Genomic DNA, 16,559 nt, shown 5'->3' on the forward strand with positions numbered 1-16,559 from the left:
ACAAAATCTACTTGTTTCCCAGACAGCACAAGTATACAAGGAAAAGTCCAACAAGAACATTAACAAACAAAGGCCACTTCCCAAGATGGCTCTATACAAGACTTACTACACTATGCAAATGTTTTAAGACCTGCCGCCTGATGAACAACTTTACTCCTCACCCTGAGAAAAGTAACATCCATCGACTCTCCTCTATTGCAAAAGGTGCTGTTGTTCCATTCCATCCAGATAGATCATAAACCAACCCACAGAGACAAGCACCAAAGAGACTTCTCTTTCACCTGGAATAACCCCTGACAAGCCTAAACAAAACACTCAAGCATCCCTGACAGTGCCTAAGTAATCCCAAAAACGTTAAAGAACCCTGCTGGACCAATGTTACCGAAAACATAAAAGCCCCCACATTTTCCTTTTCAGATTGAACATTCCAAAATTTAGCCTCTGCAGCATATCATGAAAATTTATGTACCATTTTCCCTACTATATGCATCTGTAAGAATGCATGCATGTTTAGATGTATGTATGTATGTATATCTATAGGGGCATGTATGATGTGAATATATTTCAAGACCTTGTTCCATGAGTAAGGATTGAATTTAAGCTCTCCATCTGAATCAATGATGAAAGGACCAATCTCTTGTGTTGCTCCATAGCCCATTGAAGAACAATTAGGACCTACCATACGAGAACGCTGCACTACAAAGGCCTATGTATGCTGAAGCATATTGCAACATGGGTATTATATATAAAAATCGTGGGGACTTGGAATCAACTATTGCTTCCTACGAGAGGTAGTCCATTGCTATCTTCTCTCATATTTGTAGTCGTAAATAGTGCATGACTCTTAATGCATTTTGATTGATATTTATCTTTAGTGATGGATGTTCTGCTGTGTCAGGTGTTTGACAGTGTCTCTAAATTTTGAGATTGCCAAGAATAACATGGCAATAGCCTCGACAAACTTAGGAATAAAGGTTAGTTTCATTTCAAGGTCCTACATAGTAAGTTATCGGAATATCTCCATATAGCAAGTTGTTTGAGCCTAGATGTCGATAATGGAATATCTCCATATAGCAAGTTACTGGATAAATCCCTATAGAAAACAAACCAACAAAAATTTTAATTATATCCTCCATTACATTCTCAATTGCATCAGTCCCCTGTTTTTAGTGTATGAGAAAAGTGGACATATAGGAAAAACACGACCAATGATCCATATGCAACACATGTAAATGGCCCAACCAATGAGTGGATCAAATTGGTCTTTAGGATAAGGCATACTGATGGTGAGACCCACCTGATGAATAGCCCTGTCATGCACACATCTACTGCAAAGATAACCCTCAACCTCGTGTGAGAAAGCATGCATAGCATTTCTCTTTCAAATCATTATGTTCATAGCTATAATAGTGAGTCACTTTAAGGCTAACAAACATTGGTAAGCTTTAAGGAACAAATTATTTGGCAGCAAGACATGCCTCTTAGAAAACATGTGCCCTTCTAAAGGAAAATGTTGCATGCCTATTGGTAATTCCAGATCTTCCTATAAGAAAAGAATTTAGGGAACAATTTACTGTAAACCAATCTTTCATTCCATTCTAGACTCAAGAAATTGCCACTTCTAGCCTGGCAATAATAGAGAAATGAAATGGTAGAAACATATAAAAGAGAAATGAACATAGTTCATTATTCTAGGGAAAATATACTTTATAGTCAAATAAATGAATGAAGTAGCAGAATTCTTGCTAATTGTAACAAAGTAGTGGAGAAATGCAACCCATTTGTAAAACAAAATCAAAGATTCCCAAGTCTGGAAACTTAGGTCACTAATTGGACTCCCAGTGTCACGCCCTAAACTCTGAAAACAGGCTCAAAAAAATTCCCGATCGCCGAATCTGATGCCGACAGCCTCCATAATGCCCCATTCTCTAATACCGGCACTCACGTGCCCGATTCCGATCCTGGGATTCTACAAGGAGGATTTTCAGTATGATTTTTTATTTTTTTTTGTAATGGAGCATAACCACAAGTATAACCAAGTCATAAAGGCAACAACATCATCACATATCCACTAATATAATCATTTGAATACAATGTTGAAAGGGAAATACATATGTCAAAATCAAAGCTCCAGAAGTCAGCTACATGCTCCAAGCTCCACACCGCTGCAACCTAACAACACCTGCACGCATATATCATGCATAAGCTTATACAAAGCTTAGAGGGTGGTGTAAGTGTGTGCACAAGGTAAGTGCCAAGTAAGCAATATCAGAGTAATCAGAGTAAGCGGAAGTACTGACAAGTCCATGAGTCATACAATATCAGGGTACGCAATGCAAATCTACTATGCAAATGAGGTGTCAGAGCAAGACAAATATTAGATGTCGAGGATACAATGTCATAAATCATACAATATTAAAATAAGCGGAAATATACTGATAAGTCTACGAGTGTCATCAGTCGTACCAAGGCTAGGAGATGCCAGGGGTGAGTACTAACGACCATGTCAATGCAGAAACATGGCAACCCAAAATACTAAGTACTGCGGATGCAATGTGATATGCGGTGCGAATGAAATGACCAAGCTGGAGTGAAGTCGAGATGATAGTACGTAGCATCGCATGCTATAGGGTCCATCACAAGAGACTTTTATCCAAACCAGTCTCATACCTAAATTTGGATTGTCAGACTCAATGTAGTAGACTCCTGATCTCAGGTTAGCCGCGCGCCCAACCAAAATCTTGACCATGCGAAGGTACACAACAGTTAGTTGCGCACCATCAGCCCGAGTGGATAGTGAATGAATGAATGAATGAGTATGCAATTCCTGCCCAATAAGTCCACATATCAGTATGGTTCCTCTCTGGAAAATTACCGGAGTCTATCACACTCCAAACCAGATTGTCGCCCCATCGCGCGCAACAAGGTGAGTGCAAGAAACCTTACTATCCGCCTGCCAATATCAGGCCCGGCTCGTCGATAGTGGACCCATTCCTCGAGCTGGTCAGACTCAGCCAGATTGCCCCTCCTCTCGAGCAGGTAAGGCCGTACCCCCTTCCAACCGACCACGACACAGAGGGAGACGCGGCCTAACGGTATGCGGCCCTCATGTGCTCATGCATCCACTCAATCTACACGTAGGAGCAACCTCTAGAATCAAGAGGGTTTAAGGACTTTCACCCAGGGATATCTATAGCACCCCATGTAGAACAGATTTTCGGTGTCCCATCTGGCCATCCACAAAGTACCTGTGAAGGCTACGACCCTGATGTCGCTAGGGCGTACAGTAATCATAACACACAATGCAAGATGCATGAGGCATACAATCCAGTCATGCATCAATCCTACGCATACCGTGTACTCATGTGAGACAATCTCCACCTATCAGGGAGTCTGATAACAACATGCTCAATGACATATGCAATGGTCAACCACATCTCATAATAAATATGTAGATGATGCGTATGGGCATGTATCGTGATGCTATGCTGTCACATACTCATAATCATTATCAACAATCAGCCTCGATAATGTGGACGTTTAACCAACATTTCCCCCAAGGAATGGCCCACATAGAGCCTATCATATAGTGGACCCATGGCCTCACACAAAGGCCTAGTATACCACACCATGAGCCTAATATGCATCACAATGGGCCCCATTGCCTAGCCCTCAAATGCATCACAATGGGCCTCATCACATAGGCCTCATATACATTATATGGGTCTTGAAAATCGGCCTCAGCAATCGAAATTGGTCTTGATAATCGGCCTCGACAATCAGAATCAGACTCGATAATCAGAATCGGCCTCAACAATCGGAATCGACCTTGACAATCGGAATCGGCCTCGATACTCGACCTCGACAATCGAAATCGACCTATACAATTGGCCTCGACAATAGGAATCGGCTCGATACTCGACCTCGACAATCGGAATCGATCTATATAATCGGCCTGTACAAATCGAAATCGGCCTCGACAATCGGAATCGGCTTATACAATCAGCCTCGACAAATCGAAATCGGCCTATACAATCAGCCTCGACACATCGAAATCGGCCTCGATACTCGGCCTCAATAATCAGAATCGACCTATATAATCGGCCTCGACAATCGGAATCGGCCTATACATTCGGCCTCAACAATCGAAATCAACCTCGATAAATCAGAATCGGCCTTGATACTCGGCCTCGACAATCAGAATCGGCCTATACAATTGGCCTCAACAATCGGAATCGACCTATACAATAGGCCTCGACAATCGGAATCAATCGATAATCAGAATCGGTAAATCGGTTATGTCAATTAGCAATCAGTCACGACAATCGAAATCGATCGATACTCAGAATCAGCAAATCGGTCACGACAATCGGGATCGATCAATAATCAGAATCGGCAAATCGGTTACGATACTCGGAATCGACAATTAGCCATGACAATCGGGATCGATCGATAATCAAAATCGGTAAACCGGTTACACAATTGGGATCGATCGATAATCAGAGTCGACAAATCGGTCACGTTAATCGGAATCAACAATCGGCCACGATAATCGAGATCGATCGATAATCAAGATCGGCAAATCGGTCACCACAATTGGAATCGATCAATAATCAGAATCGGCAAATCGGTCATGATACTCGGAATCAACAATCGGGATCGATCGATAATCAGAGTCGGCAAGTCGGTTACGATACTCGGAATTGACAATCGGCCACGACAATCGAAATCGGTGAGAATGGGCCTAACAAGGCCTAAGGAAATGTCATAATGTGGACATCTAACCATCATTGCCCAGCAATGTGGACATCTAACCAACATTGCTCCCGAGTGGCCCACATAAGGGATTCATACACAACGTAACGGCCACACATACATCACATCGGGCCTCACCCATGGGCCTTGAATACATCACAATGGGCTACAACCCATGGGCCTCGAATACACAATAGGTGGGCCCTACACATGGGTCTCGTATGCATCAAATGGGCCATGCAGCATGGGCCTAATACATATCACAATGGGCCGCACGATATGGGCCTTATACATAACAACGGGCCCCATCACTTGGGCCTGATATGCACCACATTGGGCCTTACATATGGGCCTCAAATATACACTATAGGTGGGCCTCAAATATACATTACAGGTGAGCCCTATCACATGGCCGGGCAGTGTGGATGAATCACATCCATCAAGGTGGGACCGATAGAAGAACGGTGTGGACATAAGATTCATACATCATGGTGGAGTCCTCATCACCGTTCAAACACGTCCAGCACCGTTCAGATCATCTGGACGGTGTGGATGAACAAATGCATCGGGGGAGCACAACACCATCCAAACTGCCCACCACAGATGAACGGCGTGAATACGATACATGTATTAAGGTCGGGTCCTACAGTGGGACAGCTTGGATAAAACCCATACCTCATGGTGGGGTCCACACGTGTGGCCCACGAGATGAAATGGACAGACAGTATGGATTTCTCACATCCAGATCCCACCGTCCAGAGCACATGGACGGTGAGGATATAGGCCACATACAGTAAGGTGGGTTCCCATGTGGGGCTCACCATTTATGATATACACATATATAATATATTATATAATATATTAATATCACCTGAGAGCCAGATGTATATATATATTATATTATATATAATATAAACAACACCTGTAGCCTGCCACGTCCAGTGACCACCGTCCATTTGGAATGGACGGTGTGGACGCAAGACACATGCCTCACGGTGGGGTCCACAAGATCTGATGACCTCACTGGGTGGGATGGCCCACCGTCCAGATGATGAACGGCGTAGATAGAACAGATACATCACAGTGGCCCTGGACAACACGGGTGAAAGGCATGCATCATGTGGAGTCCACACACACGTGGGTCCCACGGCTGCTGTTGCAGCAGAATAAAACACAAATATCACGGTGGGGACCCACAGATCTTGCTGACGTCCTCAGCACTGGCCCACCGTCCAAAACGGACGGTGTGGATTAAACGCATACATCAAGGGTCCCACCCCACATGTGTCACACGTGTGGGTGGTCCCACATCATAGGAAAAAATGAATGTTGCAGCAGAATAAAACACAAATATCACGGTGGGGACCCACATATCTTGCTGACGTCCTCAGCACTGGCCCACCGTCCAAAACGGACGGTGCGGATTAAACGCATACATCAAGGGTCCCACCCCACACGTGTCACACATGTGGGTGGTCCCACATCATAGGAAAAAATGAACGGAAGGTATGTATACAATACATACATCATGGCGGCCGCACAGCCCTTGTTGCGTCAGGTCAGCAGCTGTAGGCTGCTGACCGTCCAACAGATGGACCGCCCAAAAGTGGCATACATGCATGAGGTGGGTCCACACAAGCGGCCCACCAAAGGTTGCTGACGTCAATGCATCTGCCATGAAGCTGGGCAGATGGACGGCTTGGATGGAAAGCAGATGGACGGCGTGCAAACACCACTGCAAGTTCCACCATCCAGGGGGTCTGGACGGTGGATGGCACGGGTGGAACATCTACATCATGTGGGGCCACGTGGTGTGGCCCACCAACAGTTTTTAATGAAGCTGAAACTCGTGTTTACTGTCCGATTTGGGCCTGTGTGGCCGTCTGGCCACATCGGTCCAAACAGTCCAGCAAAGTGGACCATCTGGTGGACAGCAACACAGCCCCAAGGCTTGGTCAACGTGGTACAACCCATTCATCAAGTGGGCCCCAAAACATGAGAAAGAAAGAGGGAGAGAGAGAGAGAGATCGGAAGAGTGGAGGGACCCCGCCACTATGGGTCCTTAAAAATCATACATCAAGATGGGTCCCACCATGTGTGGGCCCTCAATCATCAAATCCAAGTAAAATGATACAAATCTAATCTTAGAAAAGCACCCACCGTCGATCTCCTCTCCCTTCTTCCTCCAACACGATCTAGAGCTCCAAGGAAATGATTCCGACGGTTGAGATAGACTTTGGATGGTGGGGATGAGAGATAGGAAGGTGGGCCGCACTAAGGTTCTCCATGGAAGCCATGGACGTTGGAGTTGGTTGTCTTTGGAGAATGAGAGAGAGAATGAGAAAGAGATGGGTGATGGGAGAGAAGTGATGGGAGAGAGGGATGGTGGAGTGACATGAGGGGTAAGGTGCTTGTTGACTTTTTGGGGTTGCTTTTGTACTTGGGCATGGGAAGAGTAATGGGTTAAGTGATGGGTGTACTTTTGACAAGTGATGTGATTGATGTGATGGATTTGATAGATTCTCTTGAAATTTGCAACGTGCAGTGTTTTCCTCAAACTGAATGCTGGCCCACATCTTCTGGCCCGGGTGTCGCCTCAGCGCGTGAGACGTGGCGTCGAAATCGCGATGACGGCGCAGTTGCAATGATACAAGTTTCGAATTGAGCCGACCCTGATGTGCAGGACTCGGCTTAGGGTCACGCGCAAATGTTGGATACAGGTCGAGGGTTGCCGGAATTCGACCAGGAGGACCACAGAATCCTATGGAACGGTACGGTCTAGGATACGGGCCTTACACCCAGGCAAACCAAAACCATCTTTTTATGACATTCAAGTGAAGAAAATTATAGAAAATTCACGGAATTAGAATAAGAACAACTCATGTTGCGAAAAACTGACATTCAAGGTTTAAGCTTTTCCCATAACAAAAACACCAACTAGATCTCAAGCCCTTTTATTTTCTTTCCTTTTTGTTCTTTTTCTTTTTTAAATGCGAAAATTGTGCATCAATGGCATTGAAACAAAGGAACTGTCCAATTATCAGTAAAACCCTTTGGTAGTTGGGGTGAATTTCAATGCACTATTAAATTGAATTGCAAACATTGGTATAATAAAATGGAAATAACCAAAATGCAATTTCCTCCCTTAGCAGGCAGGCAAGCAGACATATGGATGGAATGGACTCTATTGATCAATAATTCTGTGTGGATTGTACAACTTATCTGAATCAAATAATCATTCTAACCAAAAAAAAAAAAAAAACACTTAGGAAAGGAAACAGAAAAGGAAACATTCTCACCCCATACTCACAGATGGCAATGGTTTTAAGAACCACAAACTCATAACGGTCCATAAATGGCAAAATCACAATGTCGCCAAAATAATCTGCTTCCTTCTTCAGCACCACATTGATTTCCTTCCTCGGATTCTACAACATGCCAATCTTCAGAATGAGTAGAAATTCAGTAGACAAGAAACCAATAAACATACAAGTACATGTACAAAACCCACACACCAATCCTTAGCTCATGTGGTAGACCCAATGAAAATAACCTCGTTTGAACACTACTGAGGTCTTGGTATTGATTCCCAAGTGGGGTGTGTGTACTAACATGCTAACCAATAATTTTTTTTAAAAAAGTACAGAACCCATGGGAATATAAGAAAACAGCATGATCCCTGCTAGCAGCAGTTGCACTGCTTCATGTGGACACCCCCTGGCCAAGGAATCGGGCAATCCACTCATCAGGTTGGTCACATGTCCTCAAAAGAAATGGATGGTTAAAAAAATATTGATATCTAGTCCACATTCAATGTACATGATTGGCCCACATGTATCGAATGACATGTGTCAGCGTGAGAGCCTAGAAACCACACCAATATGGATTCTTTCACATTTCTCAACTAGGAGCTCCAAGAACAGCAGCCTGATAAACAAAGAAAGGGAAACAATAAAAAGTAAAATAGAAAAATAAGCTGTAACAATCTATCAAAAAAATTATAATAATGATGTCTCTTACCATTGCTAGTACATGCATTGATAAATCAACTCGTCTAAGTCACTGCCTATTTTTACACCAATCATGCACCCTCTTTGTCCTTCATATACCACCATCAAAACAAAATCATTATAATAGAAGGAAAAAAGAAAAAATTAAGAGAGATCTTTTATGGGTTTTATTTAAGAGGTTAAGAAAGAAAAATTCATAAATGTGTGTATATTTCAAACGAATAGAATTGGATTGGATTGGATCCTTATATATGTGTCGAATCCAGTTTTTAGTGAAAAGTCACTGCCACCATTATTTCATCCCTTCATCTGGAAGTGCCTTGGGAAATGGTTTTATAGAATGCTTTTCTGCCAACATAATCTTTTGTTAACTTCAAGTACCTTGAAACTTAAAGGAATAATATTCCAGGGCAGGGAAAAGGAAAACAAAATTCACCATTCAGGATTCATTTCCCATGGTATCCCATGAAATCACCACATAGGCAATCATCGTTAATTTGAGGTACTTCCATGTACTACCAAAATGAACCATTTCTAGACATTTTTCATGGTTTTAAGCATTAATATCTAACTAAAATTGAACCCCCTTACAATGGTAGCTTGAGCTTTCAAATCCTCCAGATCAAAATTCCATGCACTGATTCCACGAATGTACTCTTACCGCAAGACCTGAAGAGAATGAGTGCAAGCAATTCAAAATATATAGATAACATCGACATGATTAGCTCCCAGCTATTACCACTAGTGTTTCATAACAAAAGCCCAACAGAGAGACTGGGTTGAAAACCATATATTTCATAACAAGAACGGTTTTCATCTTAATTATTTCATTACTTTTAAACTTTTCATCAATGATATAGTTCACAAGTAAACATATCTATAACCTTCACCAACTAATGGAACCATACTTCGCCAACCCCTGTTGATAAGCAATATTTACTGGTTAGAAATTAAATCAAGTATTGAAACAAACAACCACTGTCAAAATCCAACTACTAGAGTTATATATAGTATAGGATTATTAGATAACCTTTTTACATGTGTCGAATGTGATGAACAGATATACATGTAACACTTTCCATAGATAAAATGAAGTAAGTAAATTCGTAACCCTCCAGCTCGGGTGACTGCCCATACATATTGTGCCCCAAACAAACTGATGACAGGATCATTAAAACCATAGGCCCCACTGCTCAAACTATTGAAGACTCTGCTTCCTAGAGGGCTGGCTTCAAATGTGGGTGCACAGTATACCTAGCACATCCCTGAAAGTTCGGTAATGTCAGCCATGAGCTAGATTCTTGAAAACAACAATTACAACTAATGAAAGAAATCATTTTAGGTGCATGACAATTAAAAGAAAAAAAAAAAAAAAAAACGAGAAAAAAGAAGAAGAAGAAGAAGAAGAAGAAGAAGAAAACCCCCACAAATTCTACCCATCTAAACATGGTATATGAATTTAGCAATTTAAAATGTGGACATGAAAAAAGTAATAGTTATTTTAATCAACATAGTTCGAAAACGAACCAATGTTCTTTTAATTAAGCAAATAAAATTTCAGCTTTCAAGACCAACTGCTACTTTCTAAGTCTATAATACCATAGGTTTTAGGATTAATAGCTACTTTCAGGACTAATTTACACACCAATCCATACATCAAGTGGTAGACTGAATGAAAATAACCTCAATTCCCAAGTAGGGTGTGGCTAACAGTGGGGGTATGTGTACTAATGCATTAACTAATTTTATTTTATTTTTTAAAATAGTCTAAAAGACTATTAAGGATTTCAAATATGTGGAAGACTTAAAAGGGCACAAAGGAATGTTTCTTCAGATGGCCCCTGCAGCATTAGAATCTAAATTCAAATGATTATCTAAGATGATTCAGCCCTGCATGGTAGCCGTGGTATGATTGGCACCATTTTCCATCAAAACCTTAGAGATGTATGAAAGGTGTGTAGGCATTAGGCAAGCGTTGTGTGGCAAAATCCAAACCATTCATATAAATCCCATGGGACACTAAATCCCACGTTATAGTTGTAATATTCTCACTACAGGGCAATTCACAGCTATCTTTGTGAGAGTAGCATAATTAGAATCCTGGTATAGCCATCTTTATGAGGTTAACATGATTGAGATCTTTGGATTTTTAGGCCTGGTTACCATTGGTCATGCAATTAAATATAATGCATTCCAACTGGCATTTATGAAGGAAAGCAATCTAACTTACACAAATTGTGAAAATTTCTACACCAACGAAAGTCAATGTAAATATTGTGAAAATGAACAAATATATTTTCTATTTACCATGTGTTCTATCCTACAAAGTCCGTTCCCTTGTCAGCATTTGCCATAACCTACCAGGACAACCCAATTCATGTAAGGCCTGGAGGAACGATACATTTCTCTCTACAAGTATGAGTATAGTATACAAAAAATCATGTCATCATCTTACCTTGTCTGTATCATTTACACGGATCTCTGAGCATCCAGAAACACAACATTTTCCCCAGCCACGTGCGCCCACATTGCAATGACTTTGTCTTTATATGTAGACATGTCCTCAAACTATTTCACACATAGTTGCCCAAATTGCCAAATCTGTACTTTTTCTTTCTCATCTCAAAATTACATCCTCACCAAACAGAAATGCTCACTGATCAAGTTGCCATGGCCTTAAAGTTTTATATATATATATATATATATATATATATAAATAAACACCTGTTTTAAGGAACCGTTAAGATGTTATCACCTAAAAAACTGGAATACAAAGTCTAAGAAAATGTATAAAGTGGCTAGGATTGTTCGACCAATTTGATCTTGGTCTTGTGACTTGAGAACAGTGGGCTGCACAATTAGTTGGTTTTATTTGGGACTACATATAACACATACAATTTCTGAGTGCATCTGTATCAGTTTGTCTTCTCTCTCTCTCTCTCTCTCTCTCTCTCTCTCTCTCTCTCTCTCTCTCTCTCTCTCTCTCTGTTTTTTTTTATTTTTTATTTTTTTTTAATTTTTTATTTATTTATTTATCGGTAGAATCATGTGATATAGAAGAAGAAACCAACCTGTGTTCCCTTCTCAAGTAAGTGAATTGCAAAAGATGAGACTCTAAACCGAATCTTCACACAGGGCTGCATATATAAAGACATATGTACTAAATATCTCTTTCTTTTCGGCAAAACTTATGTACTACCTAAACAATTTTAATGATTTTCTTTTACCTGCCAATATTGCCTTTACAAACTGATATTTGGTCAACTGGTAAACACTACTTAATAGTTTTGGAAGTGCAAAACCCTATCCTGGCTACATACAGTTGCAGAAGTACAATTTTGAATTCTAAATATGATGGTTACATTTCATGTTGTTCGAATTGTCCATGTTAACATTCCAGCTTCTGTAGATTTCTGTTACTCCATCTTTTATGTAGTTGGTATCTAGGATTGCCTTGAGTACGTATTCTTTTTATTACCCAAGGTAAAATTGTTGTTTTTTTGTTGCTTAATAGTGACTGAACTTACTAATCTGTTGCACTAATACTAGTAAAGGGGTTGTGTACCAGTAAGACACATTAGGTAGAAACAGTTGTCTAACAGACATTAACCTTCCTTTTCTACATGAGCTCTTGGAGCCAATCATAACAGAGTTCAGATTTAGAAGTGGGAGCACCTTGATCTTACATATGACAAGAAGTATTAATACTTAGAGCAATGTATTGGAACATCCTAGCTATCATCAGGTAGGCACCGCCTTATTGATGACCAGGCCAAAAAATCAGGCTGGCAACTCATCAGGTGAGCCCAAGGTTTTGAATAACAGTATTGGTGGGTGTATCGGTTGCGCCAACAAACAATACGATACTGGGCATGGTGGACCCATTTGTTTTCCTGGATTCTTGCCTTTGCCTGTCACAATTATAGTTGACATATATACATACAAGACTTCTTAGGTTCTATGGAGTAGTCCTTGTGAGGGGCATTTCTGGAGTAACCTAGTAGTCCTTGTGAGGGGCATTTCTGGAGTAACCTACACAACAAAACAAGCAAAACTGCTGAAAAACAGAAATCAAATAAAAGTAAGCATTCCTGAAGGATATCCATTGCCATTTCAGGGATGGAGAAAAAACTCACAATAAACATAAGAAACAGCGCACATTCAGGTACAAACATCATCTATAAAAATTCAAAACATAAATGCATACCTCCCAAAGTGATTGCTCAATGTAACCAGCTGTTATGAGGTTTCAAACAAACAGATATCTAGCATGTTTGTGTAAACAAATCACATGGATATGGAATTCTAGAATTTGAAATTTCAAAATTGATGCAAGTAAACAAATGCCCAGTTTAAGGGAACATCTGTGCATGTCAATAGTCTACGATAAAAAAGCCACTAATGTGATTGCCATTAGGTCCACCTATTAATAAAATGTCATTCGCCTAGCTAAAGAAAGCCTATGTTAGAAATCAAAGATAAACCTATCTATGAGACGAGAGAAAACCATCTGACCTGAAGCGTTCGTGTCATATTTGGGCTAGGGACTACTTCTGAGAACTTACGGTGGACAGCCTATCTTAGAAATCAAAGATAAACCTATCTACCAGACGAGAGAAAACCATGGGTGTCCATATATAACTCCTCTATTTAATGCTTTATGCATTTAATGCAACCTAAGTTTGCTATTTAGTGTGGTCCATAGGATACAATCCACATGTGGGTCGATCTTGCCTACATCGGCCCCAGCGGTGGTGTGTGGATGTGGGGCCCAACTTGATATATATGCTTTATACTCATGCCGTCCATTCATTTTGACTCATTTTTATGGATTTTTATGGCGTGCTATTAAAAATGAAGTAGACCTGAAGCTGAAGTGGTCCACGCTAAAGAAAATAGTGGGGATGGACCGTTCACCGTTAAAAACTTCTTAAAGCTATAGGAGTCTTGGACCAGGCTACGTCTGAGTGACCTTATCAACAGACATGAGGACAAATAAACATTAAGGTGGGCCCTAGAAAGGTTTCAAGGGTGGGTGTCATCATCCCCACTGTTTCCAGCAGTGTGGTCCACATGAGCTTCAAATCTTCTTCGTTTTTTTAATCGTGCCCTATAATAAGAGTGAATAACGGATGGACGGCGTGGATATAAAACACATGCATCACGTTAGGTCGCACAGCCCCTGACACATCACTGCAGGACGGCTTGGGGTGGTGTTATAACAATATTAATAGGAAAGCGACTACTAACCCTGGAGCGATGATACGAATCCACGACTATATTCCATTGCTTCGGCCCTTTATTTTGTCTGCTCCCACAAATTACAGGAATCTTTTATCAATGCCCCACCAAGGGAATGGTTAATAAAAACTAGACCCCGCTAGGATCAGACAAAGGCGTTTGTCCCACTTGATCTGACACATGGCAGGGGGTTTTACCCGGGTTGATCATCTAGCCGTTCCCACATGTGGCGGCCAAAGTTTGAAAATTAAACCGAACATATCATCCCATCCATTAATTTTTTCTTGTTGAATCCTGACCACTAACCATTTCCATTTTGCTGTCCATTTGTAGATCACATTCTTATAGCTAGGGAAGTACACTCTGAACAATTTTCAGCCCTTGAACATGGAAGGATCACTAGATGGACGATTTAGATCTTGGCCTACCTGCCATTTTTAAAATAGTAGTGACTCAACTAGTCACAAGTGGTAAGCATGACGGCAATCCAGGACATCCAAATTGGGGGGCAGACTATGAATGGAAATATGTATAAAATTACACTCCCCACATGTAGAAATGGTTCAGAACCGTGTGCAATTAGAAACGGCTTAATATCGTTTCTGAACCAAAGCACTAGCTGTTACTGATAAACAATTTTTGTGTAGTGACAATGAGAATGCAAAACTCCCATAGGCATCACACCATAAACCAATGCATCACAACATGATTCAATCCTCCTTTATCCAGCTTGGGACTGGCAATGAGAACGCAAAACTCCCATAGGCATTATTATATGCAGCACAGAAATGAGATTATCAAATCTGTGCACTACATGCAAGTTAGATTTCCCATTTTTCTAAGAATTCATTAAAAGAAATTTGGTATATAGACCTCTTATTTCCCACTTCTAAATATCGGAATAGTACCAAAAGCAAAAATAAAAAGGTCAATGTATCAAAAATGAGGTAGAAAATATAAATTCCCTAAAATTTTAAAATCAACCAGTCAAAAAGTTTTAAGGGGTCATTTGGCACCTGGGAATTTAAAATTTACAAAAGAATTTGTTTACAGGAAATGAAGTCCCGGAGAAAGACAGGTTGTTTGTCATGTTTGGTTATTGGGATTGTAATTTTGTGGAAATTTTCAGGAATTCCACAATGTGTATTAAAATTTTCAAAAAAGTGACAGCTGGGAGGAATCTATTTCCCTCAAATTTGTAAGCCAGCCTCTGGCCAGGAATCAAAAAAGCAGCCATTAAGCTGGAACCAGTTTCCAACCAGAGACAGTTTCTAAGCTTTTCTAGGGTCCCCAATGCTGGAATTTACCCCTATTTAACGGATTCCATTTCTAGATGGCTATTTTTAAGGAGGCCAAACGACCCTAGATTACCCTAATCCATTATTCCATCGAAACCTCGATCACTAAAACCTACAAAAGGAACCCTAAAGAGAGAATCAAAGGTATTGATTTACTTGTAAAGGCACAAATTGATGATCCCGTTGATGAATGCAGTCGTCCAGTCACGCTTCAGACTGACAAGATCTTTCAGCGTGAAATTCATAGAGCAGGCCGAGTTAACCAGATCCTTCATCTTGTGGTACAAATTGACAATTAGGACAGAATAGACATGCCGGTCCGGATCCTCCAGAAGCTCCAGCGTGGCAAAATCCGCATGTGCCAGATCATCCCTGTAAAAACCCTAAGAAGAATCTCAGGAACCCTAGTAAACAAAGAGAGATTCGAAGGCAATTCGTAGTATACATTCCTGACTTCTTATGAGTTTCATCAGGTGGGCCCAACCCCTACCCAAAAGTCAGGCTAGTTCAACCATAATGGGATGCGAGATTGAGAATTGAAACCCTATTTCATGAAAATGGAATCCGAGATCGAAGATTCATCACCTCAAAAGCGATCGAACGATAGAAAATCTGCTCAAAAACAAGTGGATGGGGCGAAGGTCGATCGATCTACAATCTTCTGTAGCTACAGAGATTGAGATGGACAGAGATCGGGAGTGAGGGAGCAGGAGAGAAAGAAAGGGAGAGGGATCGAGAGGGAGGGAGTGAGGGAGTGAGGGAGCAGGAGAGAGAGGGAGAGGAGAGATCGAGGGGGAGGGAGGGAGCAGAGAGAGAGAGAGAGGGATTGAAGTCGTGACGGAGCGGGAGAGAGAGAGAGATTGGGTACGACTGCGGTGAAATCGGGCTTTTTCCTGCTTTAGAACGACTTAAAAGTTGGGTATAGATACTCCCTGCGTTCAGAAACGTGCGTGGAAAGAGGGTACACTCCCTGCATGTAGACAGTCTAGAATCGTGTGCAAATAGAAACGGCTTAATACCGTTTCTGAACCAAAGCACTAGCCGTTCCTCGTAAAGAATTTTGGTGCAGTGCCATAAATACGATTGAAATCAAATCTCTTAAAAAAATATATGAAAAATAAATTAGGAAAGAAGAAAAACTCTTTGACTATTACTCCACCCTTATGTATGTTCCTTGAGACCTTTCCAAACCTTAGAAAATGCTTTGGAGTATCATACGGAGTCTTATTTATAGTTGTGGAACTCCAACTTTCAC

General features: G+C 41.1%; 1 protein-coding gene across 3 annotated transcripts; it reads right to left on the minus strand.

The window, feature by feature from the left end:
- Nucleotides 1-984: 984 nt before the first annotated feature.
- Nucleotides 985-11,436, minus strand: LOC131239930 (hydroxyproline O-galactosyltransferase GALT2-like). 3 transcript variants are annotated; one of them, XR_009168490.1, is made up of 7 exons: nucleotides 11,221-11,436; nucleotides 11,073-11,122; nucleotides 9,841-10,030; nucleotides 9,357-9,421; nucleotides 8,776-8,854; nucleotides 8,055-8,183; nucleotides 985-1,093 (listed from the first exon to the last, which is right to left on the minus strand). XR_009168490.1 is itself a non-coding variant. In XM_058237871.1 (3 exons), exons 1-3 carry the CDS (start codon nucleotides 8,791-8,793, stop codon nucleotides 987-989), a joined length of 243 nt encoding a protein of 80 aa, XP_058093854.1. In that variant the 5' UTR covers nucleotides 8,794-9,321; the 3' UTR covers nucleotides 985-986. The 3 variants fall into 3 exon arrangements, 1 of the variants encoding a protein (XP_058093854.1); XR_009168491.1 differs by lacking the exon at nucleotides 11,073-11,122; XM_058237871.1 differs by lacking the exons at nucleotides 9,357-9,421; nucleotides 9,841-10,030; nucleotides 11,073-11,122; nucleotides 11,221-11,436 and having other exon boundaries at nucleotides 8,066-8,183; nucleotides 8,776-9,321.
- Between the last annotated feature and the right edge of the window lie 5,123 nt (nucleotides 11,437-16,559).

Source organism: Magnolia sinica, chromosome 3 (genome assembly GCF_029962835.1).
Source record: "Magnolia sinica isolate HGM2019 chromosome 3, MsV1, whole genome shotgun sequence".
NCBI lineage: Eukaryota > Viridiplantae > Streptophyta > Magnoliopsida > Magnoliales > Magnoliaceae > Magnolia > Magnolia sinica.